Genomic DNA, 14,798 nt, shown 5'->3' with positions numbered 1-14,798 from the left:
TTAATTGGAGATAGGGTTCGGCCCACTTGGAACTTCATGCTTGTCACCTGCTACAAACTCATCTTTCCTAGCTTTTGGTTGCTTAGCATTCTCCTTCTTTTTCGGGTGAAACTCCGTTGTTTTGGAAACAGCGGATGAAACATCTGAGAAAAGGGTATCGGTGGCCATTTTCGACGAGGGATTTGAAGCTGGATCTGCTGCAGAGTATGCAACTGCGGAAATTATGAAGAGAATGAACAATAACTTGATGAAAAAACGGTGGGATGTCGCAGGGATTTCAAAAATTGTTGCCATGCAAATCGGAATAAGAAGCCACCCCCCCAGAAGTCCAGATGAGATCAATATCCATTAACCAGATGCGAATGCACGCACCTCAAAAGCAATGAAGGAGAATTTTTTCAGAATGGAGAAGAAAAGAAAAGGGAGCGAGGAGGGAGAAGAAGCTTCAGAAAAAGTGGTGGGATGTAAAGTAGGGTTTGAAATTCCATACGCGATTTTTGGACTAAATTTCGATATATAATGCAATTAAATGTACAACTTTATATGTGTGTGTGTGTGTTTATATATATATATATATATGGAGACTGGAGCAATAATTAATGTGACCGTACCCGTAAAATTGTGCTTGTGTGTGTGTGGATACAATAATAATTTTGGGATGCGATTTTTTATTTGATGGAATATAAAATAAAAATAGTAATTATAATATGTATAAAAGAAATAGCACTAGTTCAAAGCAATTTTAATTTTTTCTTCCTGCTATAATATTTTTTTTTGCAATTTTATTTTTTTTTTCCTTGATCAAAAAATATGTTAGGATAACTGATGTCATGCAAGTAATTATCAATCGTGAAATATACTATAATACCACAATCTACTCCTTTGGTTATGTTGTCATTTATATAATCCATGTAGTCAAAAAATTAATATATATTATAATATTATTCTATTGTATTATATCGATTAAAACAAAATAAATTAGTAATGGTGGTCGGCTTTTCTTCTTTCGGCCAGTGACTAAAGAAAACATTTATTTGACTTGGGTTACACCTCTGCTTTTTGCTAATTTATCAAATTAAAAACGTCACTTTCTATTGCCATTCGAGTCTAGGTATTAAGATAACGTTCAATTTTTTTTTTCCCAAATGCTCTCAACGTATAATATTTTTTTTATTTAGGCCAATGTTCTGTTCTCCTGGCTTATATATAATTTATACTCTAAGAAAAATTTGTTATAGTCATTTTTGTATATTTAATGAACTCAACGGATAGAAGAATATATAGAGTCGAACATAATAAAATAAGAAATTGGAAGTAATTATTACCAAGAACGTCTCCCTAACTGGATCTACTAATCGTTTACAACAACTTCAATCATTATTCATTAATAGTATTTTCATCGACATATAAAAGTAAAAATAAAGAAAAAGACCCAGCCTTTTTTTTACCCCCGACAATTTGGTAAGATTGGTCGATAAAATTATATTCATAGTAATAATTAAATATTTCAGTCTAACTAATAAATAACAAAGCAAGCAATCAACTGAAAGATCAGCCATTTATTTAACGAAATATTTTAAAACATATAGTATAAAAAATTAAATAAAATTCTGGCACCATATATGCATGTGGTGTAAACTTTTAGCATAAGAATCGCACATCACCACAGCTCAAAGAAAATATGTCCCAAATAAGATATTTGTCTCGGACATGGATAATTCACGGGTCCCGATTAAACAAATTGCAAACAAACAAGTTCCCTTATCTTAGTGACAAGGATGAGGCCCAAGATTCTAGAGGTCTTTTGTTTGAATACCACACCAATTTCGTGAGGTATTTAGTTAGTTAGGTTTAGATAAAAAAATAAATAAATAAATTTCTATTACATTGAAATAATAATAAAAGAATATTTAAGTTAGAGTTGGACTCCAGTGGAGTTTGAAATAACTTGACATTCTTGATAACCTCACACACAATAAATTATCACCAAATATAAAAATTAAAATTTTTAAGATTTATATAAATGGTTAGACCGAGCCCTTGTTTTTTTTTTTTTTTTACAAAAAAATTAAAACTGATCGGTGGTCATATCTTAAACTGAAAAACATGTCAAACTTTATGTTTTGATTAATCTACCTAACATAAACAATTATTAAACCAAACATAAATTAAAACCAAATCCTCGAACCCATGTGACTTTTCACCATATATTTCATGACAAATTGTTCCGAAAGTCAAAGAAGCGGACCAATATTGAGGAAATCATGTCGCTAATCATTAAAAAATTATTATTATGATTTTCAACTTTTTGTGGACAAGGCAAATTTCACAAAAAATAAGGTGATGTTGTTGTGATCATATTATTTGATTATTTTTTTACGATTAATTAGATTGCAAAATTGATTGAATTTGTTAATTTCTTAAATAATAACGGAATTAATCTCTCAGATCGTCTTATTTTGGTAAGCAAAACCTACTCTATACATACTCACAGTATCAAGGTTATATAATTTCAATTATTTTATATTTAATAAGCATATTTAACAATGAAAGAAAAACCATGTCTATGCGATCACATGATAATGTTGTAAAAGTCAGTTATATTTAATCATTTGTTGGACTTAATAGAGTATGTACTTGTTTAAAGGAAAACAAGTCATTTTTGTGTTCATCAATTAATTTTGGTCACTTATATTACTATACTTGAGATACTACTAACGACTTTTATGGACAAGACAATTGTTGGGTGTAATTTTGGTAAAGTGACAACGTTCAGTTCTACAATTAGTATCAATGTCAAGATCACATATTCGATTATCGTTAATTGCAAGGAGTGCGATTATTGAGAAAGTAATTGTTGGATAAAATAATTATCTCTACTAGGTAGAGCAATCGAAACATGGTGTTTGAGCCATGGTATGATTTAAAAAATTTGAGTTGTATCATTACCACCAACGAGAATTTTGATAAAGTAACAAACGTTTGATCATACAATCAATTTCAATGTTTCAGACTAGAAATCTCAAATGGTCTCATTTTGTTTAAAAATATACCCAAAACTAACTTTATATTCACACTTTAATATTTTAATATATCAATTACATTTAGTCACTTCTCCTTTTTGTATTTTCAATCGATATGATAATGAAAGAATATATATTCAATTATTTTATTCTTGAAAGAATATATATTCATTTATTTTATTCTCCTATTATGAATGTATAATTATTATATTATTTTTAAGATATATAAATTATAAGTTGCATTCTTGTCAATTTTAACATGTCTGCAGTCTGTATATATCATAAGGTTGCATAATTAATATATATTGTTTTTTTTTAGAATAATATCGGGACAAAGACTGAAAATTATTTATCGACAATTTTATTCGATAAATATTCTGAATTTTTTATTATTATCATTGAATGGTTGTCGTCAAATCGCGGCAACTTTATTATCCTTTTAGAATTAGAATCTCATTATTATAAACACAGAATTTGTGAATATTGGAAAATTCTTATTCTTTAATCCTTTCCCTCGTTAATTTTTCAGTTGGTCCATTAATTCAATGTCCATTTTTCCATTTTTCGTTTTATACTCAATCCATCTATCCTCGATCAAAATGAACCCCAATTTCAAAAGTTTATTTAATATATTATTTTTAAAAATATTCGTATCATAATACATTTGCAAAAGACCATATAAAACTGATTTAGAAAATCAAATTTTTTTTATAGAATGTTGAAATTTCAATAATAGTAAAAAAAAAATTATCCTATTTAATATTTTAATTAATTATCAAAAAATTCTAATCGCATTTTTAAGTTTTCTAAAAGTTGAATATAATCTTTATATTTTCACATAAAATCATGTAACACCAAAAATAATCAACACTAATTTAACTACACACAAATTTCAACATGATTGCTTATATTTTATTTAGATGTAAGCATAGTGAGGGTGTTGAAATCTTGAAAGTCTTCCCTTGGGATCGATGCTCAATTATCACTTAGTATTAATGAGTTTGATCACATTTCATTTCATGGCAGTGTTGAAAGCAAAAATAATTAGATTTTAATAACTTTTATACAACATAAAAAATTCATTGTCCCAATTAGACATACACAAAAACTCATTGATTAATTTTGTGAGACATATATTTTGTTAAGTTTATCATAAAAATTTATTATTTTTATACCAAAAATATTATTTTAATTATAAATATAAATTTGATTGACTCGTCTCTTAAATAAAAATATATAAAATCATCTTACAAAATATTCAATCTATTTCATTTAACTTATGTTAAAATTTGTACGAGAATACTATTCCCGAGAATGACCCGACCCGCAAACCTAAGCACCAGCTACTATATCTTTCTCCAAGTTTTGCTTATTTCATAAGCTTCGACTTTCCTACACTGAGAAAGATTATGACTTCGTTCGAAGAAAATCCTCAAAAGCAAGATCCTCTTTTCACTTTTACATACATGAGAAATTGCTTTATTGAATCATTTATGTTTGTTTATTGTTTGTTTTTTTCGATTTTGATTATCTATATTATTAAATTTCAATCATAGATTTTTCATCTGTCATCGTTGTTTTTTTTTTCTTTATAATTTTATGTTTTTTCGATGTGACATTGATATGACATAATTACAGTTCTAATACAACACGTATATTATCGCATCAATAATCATGATTAAAAAAAACTAAAATTATGAAGAAAAATAAAAAAAAATACAAGATAAAGATTGATATTTGATAACATAGAAAAAGTGATAAATATATATGATAAAAAAATAAAAACCGTATATATATAATGCAAACCCAACATGATTTATTGGGTTGACTATGTCTCTTATAAGATGGTCTCACAAATCTTTATATATGAGACATGTCAATCCTGTCGATATTCACAATAAAAAGTAATACTCTTAATATAAAAAGTAATACTTTTTCATTGATGACCTAAATAAGAGATTCAACCCACGAAATTGATCCGTGAGACCGTCTCACAAGAGTTTTTGTGTATCGAGTTTTGTTTGTTTTTAGTTATTTTACCTTTAGTAAAGTTGAAATTGAATTGATAATTTAATATCACAGTCTTAAAAAAATAAATCATGAATAAAATCGCATATTTAATCAACATTAAGAGTGTTTTGTCTTGGTTAATTGTTGCTTTAACAAAAGCAATAAAGGTGCCTCCCACGAAAATAAAATTGGGCATTAGCCGGGAGCACAGTGTATTGATATATTTTACATTAAAAATCTGGCAATATTGGCCCCGATCCTGCATTCCCCCTAGAAAATAAAATTGGGCATAAGCCACATATTAATTAATGTAATAAATTAATAATTATTAAAAAATGCGTGGACAAAAATGTTTAGTTTGCTATTTTTTGGAAACATAATTGTGCTTTTTGAGAGACAAATCAAGCCAGCCAATGATTTGTCTTAATTGAGGTCCAAATTGCTCTCATTATTGGTATTTATCATTTCTCTCGTAATTAAAGTCTTTATTTATTTTTGTAACTAAACCACATTAAAAAAATATTAAATATTTGTCAAATCATTATCAGACGTATTTAATCATAATTAAAATTAAAAAATAAACATCTAAATTATAAAGCTAATTTATTATTTTAAAATAAAAAGACATATTTTCAAAATAAAAAGTTAAAAAATAAATAGATGCGATTAATCGTGTTTGAGCACACTTAATTAAACGTCTTAATTATGCTTAATTCGGTCAAACTACATTTTAACCAATTTTTTCCGTTTTTCTCCGAAGCGGGGTGTTTTTGTCGAGTTTCAATCTTAAACGGACTTTTTAAAACACCGCTTTTTTCACAAGTCCAAAATTTATGATTCAATGTCTGTATTTTATATTATATTAACTATTATTTTATCAATCTACCCCTACTCATTACATACTCCCGTTGCACAGAATATTTTTTCTTTTTAAAACACTCATTACATAAGGTAAAAATAGAAAATTTAATTGTGAACTTTGATTTTCCAATAATTTTTCTATATATATATTTGTGTCAAAACATGTACTTATAAAAATTTGAAGAAGGAAGTAAATATTTGGAAATTAGAGTTGAGAACTCCCAATTTAAAATAATTATTTCGACATGCTAAGAAGTAAGAGCCTCATGATCAATTATGATGGAGAACTCGGCTCTATCATTTAGGACTTTTAGGCACACGATATGATGAGGTTAAAAAAAAATTATTTTTAAGACTATTTCTACATTCATCCCAAATTATTGGCTTCTTAGAAAACAATAAACGAGTCGTACATTCAGATAAAAAAAAATCTAACAATCCTTGTTTTTTCAAAATAAAGACTATGAAAATCTTTTGATTGCCAACAATGGAGACCTCATTTGAAGAAAATGTTGGGCCTGAAATATTAACCAGGTTAAAGTAACAAGTTTCTTTGAGAAAGATCATGTAATGTGTGGTGTAAAGATGGTGGGGCTCTAGGATTATCTTCGGAAATGTACTTTTTTTTATATTTTTGTGATCTTTTCGAAAGAATTATTAGCCAATGCATGTCGTTTTCCCATTGTCACCCACCATCGATTGACAAATCACCTGCGAAACAAGGCTACTGTGCAAACGACTGGAACAAAATTTTTACTTGTGAACATTATTTGAACACAGCTCATTTCGATTTTTTGTTTTTTTAATAAAAAAAGTGACGTCCCATCATGCGTTTTCTTAATGAAACATTGGGTAAAAGTAAGTAATGATAAGATAAAAATAAAAGATTTGGAGAAATAACACCGCCAAGAAAAAGACGCTTTCAATTGATTGCATATCTCATGCGTGTGCAATAGACTTCTGGAAAAAGTGCCAAAAAACATAATCTTTAGGCACGATATCTTATAATCTTAATTACGACTTTTCATTCAAATAAATTTTCAAGCTTATTCCAAAAAGGTGAAATCGCTCACCCCGGGCGCCCCTCACACCCTGCCCGACGGGTATGTGAGAGGAGGTAAATCATGGTAACCTGACCAATCAGCAGTGGCTAGACCCGTGCTCACCGTGCACAAGGAGCCTCCCCCCTACGTCGAAGGGAGTTACTCCCACACTGCCGCTTGCGAGACTCGATCCTTAGTCATTATTCCAAGATGTCAACACTGCTAGCCAGTCAGGCTAATTTCCAATTTTAAGCTACATTCTAAGTACGAGATATTAACATAATTTCCAATTTTAAGCTACATTCTCCTTTCAATTGCGTTCATCCCCTAAATTTCGGTTTAAAGTTGTTTTCATTTCATCTCATGATACCTCAAGGTGTTATCTGATGGCTCCAGTAAACCATTCATGAGATTTAAGGATCATGGCAAGAATTTTGTTCCTACTTACAAAGTCCGAAAAGCTATGTTTTTTATTAACAATATTAAAGTGACAGAATGAAGAGTGAGTCTCATGTGAAACCGTCTCACGGATCATAATCTGTGAGACGAGTCAATCCTACCCATATTTACAATAAAAAGTAATACTCTTAGCATAAAAAATAATACTTTTGCATGGGTGACCCAAATAAGATATTTGTATCACAAATACGACCCGTGAGACCGTCTCACACAAGTTTTTCCCTATAATCAAAGTCAAATATCATTTCAAAATATCAATATTACCCAAATCACAAAATAAGGACAAAGTAATGTACAACCAAGTTATTGATTTGATATGGTAACACCTAAGAAAGTTGTGCGAAGTAATACAAGAAACAAAAATGACGGGATGGACAGCTCAGAAACAAAGCAATGTATTGTTTTTACCTCAGTTTCATCGCAAGGACTGTCGAATTCCAGAGTAGATAAGCCCTAATGACCTCCCTATAAGAATGAAATTGCATCACTGACTTTAGCAACAACTTTAGCAGAAACCTGGTTGATCACAACAAAATGCAGTTCTGATGATACAGGTCCTGATCTCTTCAAACTGAACTGTTTCCACCAACTGAAATTTTCGGCCTCATTTGTGTAGGAGTACTTCTCAATGGATAGGCTTCGAAGTGTGCAAATTTCGAACCTATCTTCATACATAGATACAATTGCTGCCATGTTTTGATGCAACCATTGGTTCAATGTTACCTGTGAACCACAGATTCGCACATCTTAAAATCTACAAAAACACCTATACTGCAATGCTCGCATATCTCAATGTACAACATTCCACATTGTACTGTTTTACCAACTTTGGTCCCCATGTATGTTAAAACTCATGGTAATAAACAGATCTCATTGAGTTTCTACACAACTTGAGGCCGGGTGTCTACAAAGTCATGATTCCGAATGCATGCCCAATATAACTCACACAACTTGTTCAGAATGGTACAAGTAACAACAACATTAAACAAGAATAACCATCTGCATGCCTTCAGGAAATGAAAGAAAAATTTTAAAGGTATGGTCTGATACAAAATAATATGTGGGGAATTTGATTATAATGGTGAACACAAACTCATTTTTCATAAAATTCAATTGCTTCATGAGAGAAGTATGGAACAACTCTTCAGAAAAGTACCATTATGATGAATAGCATGTTCAACTTTCAAGGAACTTAAAAAACTGACAAGTATGTGAAGATTTGTATAAAAATGACTGGCTGGCCAGGTCAAAGATAAATTCCACCTCATTGCGCAATCGCTGAAGTGCTCTAGTGGATAAGGTACACAAGCTCAAGCCAAGGTTGTTCATTTCATTAGACAAGCTACTGTCCACAGATATAAGCTCCAAATACGTGCTTGCAATTCCATCAGCTATGTTGGGCAACCAAGCTATAATTGTAACATCCGTCATTCCTATCAAACAAAGAGGGGCAATTCAAAAAACTGCGGATCCTTGTCCAATGCATATGCAACCTGCTTCTAAAAAGAGAATCGATTAGGCAAGCATTGCAAAAGCTATCCTCCTCGCACTATCCATTACCTGTGATTGTGTGCATCAATATACGCATATCATATAAAACAATGACTTTTGCTCTCGAAATACTAGAGTGTTTACAACCATTAAATAGTTGTGACGACCCAAGAAACGATAAAAGGCAGATCCCAAGGTGCCGTATCTGATTCACTCTAACATCAAATTAAAACGAAAAAATATTAGCTGCCAAAAGAACAAAAGAAATTAAAGATTTCGACAAACAGCGTGCAAAAGGCAGGGTAACTTAACAAAAAATTAATAGAGACACACATGAAGAAGTTTATCAAAACAAAGCTTAGGAAATCAGGAACCCATACAGCCACCGAGGCAATGTTTCTACATGGCAATGGAAGATACAAAAGCTATCCTGGAGTTGTTTTCTATCAACAATCATACTTAGGTAATGTTTCTACATGGCAATGGAAGATACAAAAGCTAACCTGGATTTGTTTTCTATTAATAATCATACTCATGTGCATGTTACTGATAATTGATGAAACCAATTGGATTTCAAATCTCGACACAGAAAAATCCATAAATTCTATCCAATTCACAAGAAATCACTAGCTTGAATCCATGACTTGTAGACGATTATTAGAAATGATCTTCAATCTTGCAGTTTTCTTCCAAAACCAGAGAGTTCGGTTGATGGGAAACAAAACAATGTCGTTCTGCAAAATAGGAACCATATCCTCATTTTATAATTAAACAAATTTCACTATTTTTAATTTGGCCCTTCAACAAACCAGAAATATAATATATGGTATCCACACAATAATATCATGACATTTAAGTGCTCAAGTCAATTCTTATTCCAAATTAACCACATAAGTTTATGACTTATTTAATTGATGATATATAAATATTTATAATTACATTTATGGCCCCAAAATTTCTAACAATACTGCCCTTAACATCTTACTTAATGTTGATTTGTCGGGTAACTTGACGTGTACTTACATTCCTTGTTTTTGTTGTTATTTTTAAGATTTCATGTCATAATGTTGATTTGTCGGGTAACTTACGTGAAAAATAATATTTATGACATAAATAATAATATTTTTTCATGAATTAGATCGAATATGATATATGTCTTACAACATTAATCAGTGACACGATATCACAAGAACTTATGTGTTAATTGAAAATAATCTGCTCTGATTTAGACTTTATTATATTAAATATAAAATATTACTAGAAAGATTTGTCATTTTTTTCTACAAAAATATAAAGATTTATATAAAATATAGTTCGTCCTCTATTAAAATGAAAATTTCAAACCAACCAAAAATTTTCAGTTTTATTCTAAATAACCCCGTTTATGTACATCCATTTTCAAACACCTATATTACCCGACCCGCCTGTTCTGTCTTTCCACTGTAAACCCTAATAAAATCCGCGGCGCCCCTCCGTCCCGCACTTCGTCTTGACGTAGAATCCAGCCATGGTGAAGAAAAGCAAAAGTACTCATATTTGATTGTCCATTCGTGTGTAGTAGCAGATTTTATTTTTTTTCTCTGTACTCATATTTGTGTGTTGGAATTTTCTCAGAGAGCAAGAGCAAGAGGGTGTCTCTGAAGAAGAAGTACAAGGTTATTCGGAAAGTAAAGGAGCATCACAAGAAGAAGGCCAAGGAAGCAAAGAAATTGGGATTCAATAAGAAATCCAAAGTTGAGAAGGATCCGGGCATCCCCAACGACTGGCCCTTTAAGGAACAGGAGCTCAAGGCGCTCGAGGCACGCCGCCAGCGTGCCTTGCAGGAGCTAGAGGATAAGAAATCCGCTCGCAAGGAGAGGGTAATTCGATTATGCTTTTAGTTTATTATTCTATTGCGCATTCTATTTTTTTGATGGCTCATGTTTACTGCATTTGTGATTACTTCTTGATGTTCTTTTTGAGTTTCGAATTTGATATTTGATGTTTTGTGTTCACAAACCAATTCAGGTTCCAGTTATAATACCTGATGTTTTTAGCTCCAAATAATATTTTCTTGCACTATCCAGTATCTGGGAAATCATGACCTTGTTAAATAATTTAAAAGGTTTTTTCATTTGGATTTAGACTCTGCTATCCAAACCTTTTTTCTTAATTTTTTAGGCTCAAAAGAGAAAATTGGGGCTCTTGGAGGATGAGGAAACGAAAGGAGAAGAGATTTCTGGTGGAGAGGAGTTAGTCGCTGAGAATTCCATTTCGAAAACTCGAGGTTTGGGTATGTGAGATTTTTGGTGTTCTGAATTTCTAATGTTTTGGTTTCATGTATTTGTTTTAAAAAAATATCTTTACTTTGTTGCAGAAAACTCAGAGAAATCATTTTATAAGGAGTTGGTAAAAGTTATCGAAGCTTCTGATGTAATTTTGGAGGTCCTTGATGCCCGAGATCCCCTTGGTACACGTTGTGTTGACATGGAAAACATGGTGATGAAATCAGGGCCTGATAAACGTCTTGTTTTGCTCCTCAATAAAATTGGTATACTTGCTCATCTGCATTTCTTTTCTGACTTTATGGTCTTAAGTTTGGAGAAAAGTGTTAAAGTCTGTGCTGGCCCAAAAACACTTTTTTTGGTGAATGAATATATCAGCTTGAATTGCTGGCAAGTTGTGATCTTTTTGAAAGATATTGTGTGAGTAATTAAATCAATGGAATTTATATTTATTTCCATTAGTTTTAAATGCTTCTGACTTCTTAGAGATCATTCACATAGATGCTTTCTGTGAACATCATTCAGGGCTTGCAGAGAACTCGTCAAAATATGTTACCTCGACACTTTTTTTCATGTTTCAGATCTTGTTCCTCGTGAAGCTGCTGAAAAGTGGCTCAACTATCTTAGAGAGGAATTACCAACAGTTGCCTTCAAATGCAGCACCCAAGAACAGAAATCAAACCTGGGTTGGAAATCTACTCGAAAGGCTGGGAAGGCTGCGAAATCTGGGAAGACAAGCAATATCCTGCAAACAAGTGACTGTCTGGGGGCTGAAACTCTCATAAAATTGCTGAAAAATTATTCTAGAAGCCATGATGTAAGTATTGGTGGAAATTTAATATGAGTCCTACTCGATAACTTTGGTGTATATACATGGAATTCATTTTCTTTTCCTCATTCTCATACTTTTTTATTGTATATAGTACTTTTTCTCTTAAAAGTGCATAGTAACGTCATGCATCTATTTAGTTTGTTGTGGGAAATTAATTTTAAAGTTTTTCTGCAGATCAAAAAATCTATCACCGTTGGGGTTATTGGCCTTCCCAATGTAGGTAAAAGTAGCCTAATCAATAGCTTGAAAAGATCTCAGGTTGCAAATGTTGGTGCCACCCCTGGCTTGACAAGATCTATGCAAGAAGTTCAGCTGGATAAAAATGTTAAATTATTGGATTGTCCCGGGGTTGTGATGCTAAAATCATCTGAAACTGATGCATCCATTGTTCTTCGTAATTGTAAGAGAATTGAAAAATTAGATGATCCAATTGGTCCTGGTGAGTTCTTGTTTTTAAGATTCTCCACTAATCTTGATTTCATAATTGAGTATTTATTTTATTCCTGGGTATTAACTTTACAGTTAAGGAAATCCTCAAGCTTTGCCCAGATAAAATATTAGTGACATTGTATAAGATTCCTGGGTTTAGTTCTGTTGACGATTTCCTTCAGATAGTTGGTACAGTCCGGGGAAAGCTAAAAAAAGGTGGTATTGTAGATGTCGAATCTGCTGCAAGGATTGTTTTGCATGACTGGAATGTAGGTATGACTCCTCATCTCTATGAACTTCATCAAAAGAACATGTATTGTTGAGTGGGAGGCGAATCTAGATGGGCTGGCAGGAGTGGTTACAATCCCCCCAAACAAACCCCACCCCCCACCCCCCCCAAAAAAAAAAAAACCCCCCATCCCAACAAAAAATTCTATAGGCTTATATATTATTATAACTCATTATTTTCCTAGTTTCTAAAATTTTTCTGTTTTAGTTTTGTGGGCTTACACAAAATTCCGTGCTCTAGTACTAAGCTAAACTTTTTTTAGCATGAAGGAGTGACAGTTTGGAGGACTTCTGCGTTTATTGCTGATTTGAAAATGGGACAAAAGTGCTGAAAACTTAAGTCGACAGTGAATGCAAACAAAATAGCTTTGCCTTTTTAGAGACAGTGCAAGCAGGGGTTAAAATAACATGATTTTTATTTGTGATTCTCCCCGTAGGTAAAATTCCATATTACACCATGCCTCCCATTCGGAATGTAGAGGAGCCTTCCGAGGCTAAAATCGTCTCACAACTTGGGAAAGAGTTCAATGTGGATGAAATTTATGGTGGTGAATCTTCGTTTATCGGCAGTTTGAAATCTGTAAATGATTTCAACCCAGTTGAAGTTCCATCAAATCTTCCTATAAAGTTCAGCATGATGATTGTTGAGGTTTGTAATTTTTCCACATAATGTATCCTTTTTCAGGAATTCAATCTCTCACACGCTCTCTTAGATTTCCACACTATTGATAAATCTAAATAAATTTGGTTGAGTATGTTTATGCAGCATGATGAACAACCACCAGCTTCAACTCAGAACAACGTCAAGGATGAGCCCATGGAATCCAACGAAAAGGGTGATATCCCAGAGAAATATAAACATGCAAATAGAGAACAAAACAAGAAGTTGTATTCCGAGGAGGGCATGCTAAACACGAAGTTGAAAAAAGCAGAGAAGAAAAGATTGAAAAAGGATAGTCGACCATCTACCATGGAACATGGTATGGATGATGATTATGATTTTGGGGTTGATTATATGAGAACGGAAACTGCCACGGATGTCGCCAATGATGGTTCCCCAGCTAGCAGTAAGAATCGGTTTGAAGTGCCTTCTGGGGTTGAATTGGATACCTGAGTAACTGAGGAGTGCTACAGCAGGTATTTATGTCATCAAATGAGTCCAGGTTTTTAATTGAATTGGTTCAATATGTTGTGGATCCTAAGATTTTGGCTTATGGAATTAAATTAGTGTCATTTACCGGTAATTAGTATTTTTTATTCTCTCTTACAAGAAAATTTTGTAATATTGTATTTAATATTCCCGAATTCTGAAATGGTAGCAAATGGTTTTGGCAACATTGCAGTTTTCCCCGTTTTCAAGGAGGTTATAGCGACATATTTTTTTATTTTATTTATTATTATAAATATTTATTATCAAAATATTTCAAAAAATAAAAATAGAAATATATATATATATATATATATATATATATATATATGTGTGTGTGTGTGTGTGTGCGCGCTTATGTATGTATGTATGTATGTATGTATAAAGTTGTGAAAATGAGAATGGGTTACCCAACAACATGATATGAATGCATATTTCCATGTTTTTGAGAATTAAGTATTTTCATTAGAATATATAGATGTTCTCATTCCAAAAACTATTATCAAATAAAAAAATGAAATGATTCTCATATCATTTAATCCTATCAAACATGCAACCGATACAAATCGATTAAAGTACAAACTACACTCTACGTCTGTTTTTGTTTACTTATTTCATTGAAGATGATCTTACAGAAAAAAGTTAGTGTCCCAACTTCCCTCATCTCCATTCTTCTTCACTTTTCGCGGTGTAACAGTAAGAGAGTCGATCGGGGAATTCGGATTCAGAAACGGAATTCAAAGAGAGCTGGATTATGAGCAGTAGCCGATCTCATAGGTTGTCGTTGGAGTGTTGGTGGGAAACTGGCAAGTAAATGATTGTTATTAAAATAGTACATTGTAGCCGATCTCATGGGTTGTCGTTGGAGTACTATATTGGATAATATAAATAATATTAATATTAATATATATACACATACACATAGCAAAAACTTGTATTAGACGGACTCAC

General features: G+C 32.0%; 1 protein-coding gene and 1 long non-coding RNA gene across 3 annotated transcripts; one reads left to right on the top strand and one right to left on the bottom strand.

Moving 5' to 3' along the window:
• Positions 1-8,013: 8,013 nt before the first annotated feature.
• LOC140838093 (uncharacterized) lies at positions 8,014-8,793 on the bottom strand. Its single transcript, XR_012119532.1, has 2 exons — positions 8,660-8,793; positions 8,014-8,119 (listed from the first exon to the last, which is right to left on the bottom strand). It is a non-coding gene; the product is annotated as an uncharacterized lncRNA (long non-coding RNA).
• Positions 8,794-10,273: 1,480 nt separating this feature from the next.
• On the top strand, positions 10,274-14,031 carry LOC140840260 (guanine nucleotide-binding protein-like NSN1). 2 transcript variants are annotated; one of them, XM_073207532.1, is made up of 9 exons: positions 10,274-10,413; positions 10,502-10,746; positions 11,048-11,153; positions 11,244-11,417; positions 11,733-11,968; positions 12,158-12,422; positions 12,506-12,685; positions 13,138-13,349; positions 13,467-14,031. In XM_073207532.1, the coding sequence occupies exons 1-9, from the start codon at positions 10,395-10,397 to the stop codon at positions 13,812-13,814; spliced, it is 1,785 nt and encodes a 594-aa protein (XP_073063633.1). In that variant the 5' UTR covers positions 10,274-10,394; the 3' UTR covers positions 13,815-14,031. The 2 variants fall into 2 exon arrangements, with proteins under 2 accessions (XP_073063633.1, XP_073063632.1); XM_073207531.1 differs by having other exon boundaries at positions 11,048-11,159.
• The last annotated feature ends 767 nt before the right edge of the window (positions 14,032-14,798 follow it).

The sequence above is a fragment of the Primulina eburnea genome, chromosome 8, assembly GCF_022965805.1.
Source record: "Primulina eburnea isolate SZY01 chromosome 8, ASM2296580v1, whole genome shotgun sequence".
Lineage (NCBI taxonomy): Eukaryota > Viridiplantae > Streptophyta > Magnoliopsida > Lamiales > Gesneriaceae > Primulina > Primulina eburnea.
This window is presented reverse-complemented; position numbering and strand designations above follow the sequence as displayed.

Bases quoted from the DNA above. Each gene is read 5' to 3' on its own strand.
- LOC140840260 (XM_073207531.1), top strand. The intron at 11,418-11,732 runs GTATACTTGCTC...TTCATGTTTCAG, and splicing joins TTTGCTCCTCAATAAAATTG to ATCTTGTTCCTCGTGAAGCT. The intron at 11,969-12,157 runs GTAAGTATTGGT...GTTTTTCTGCAG, and splicing joins ATTATTCTAGAAGCCATGAT to ATCAAAAAATCTATCACCGT.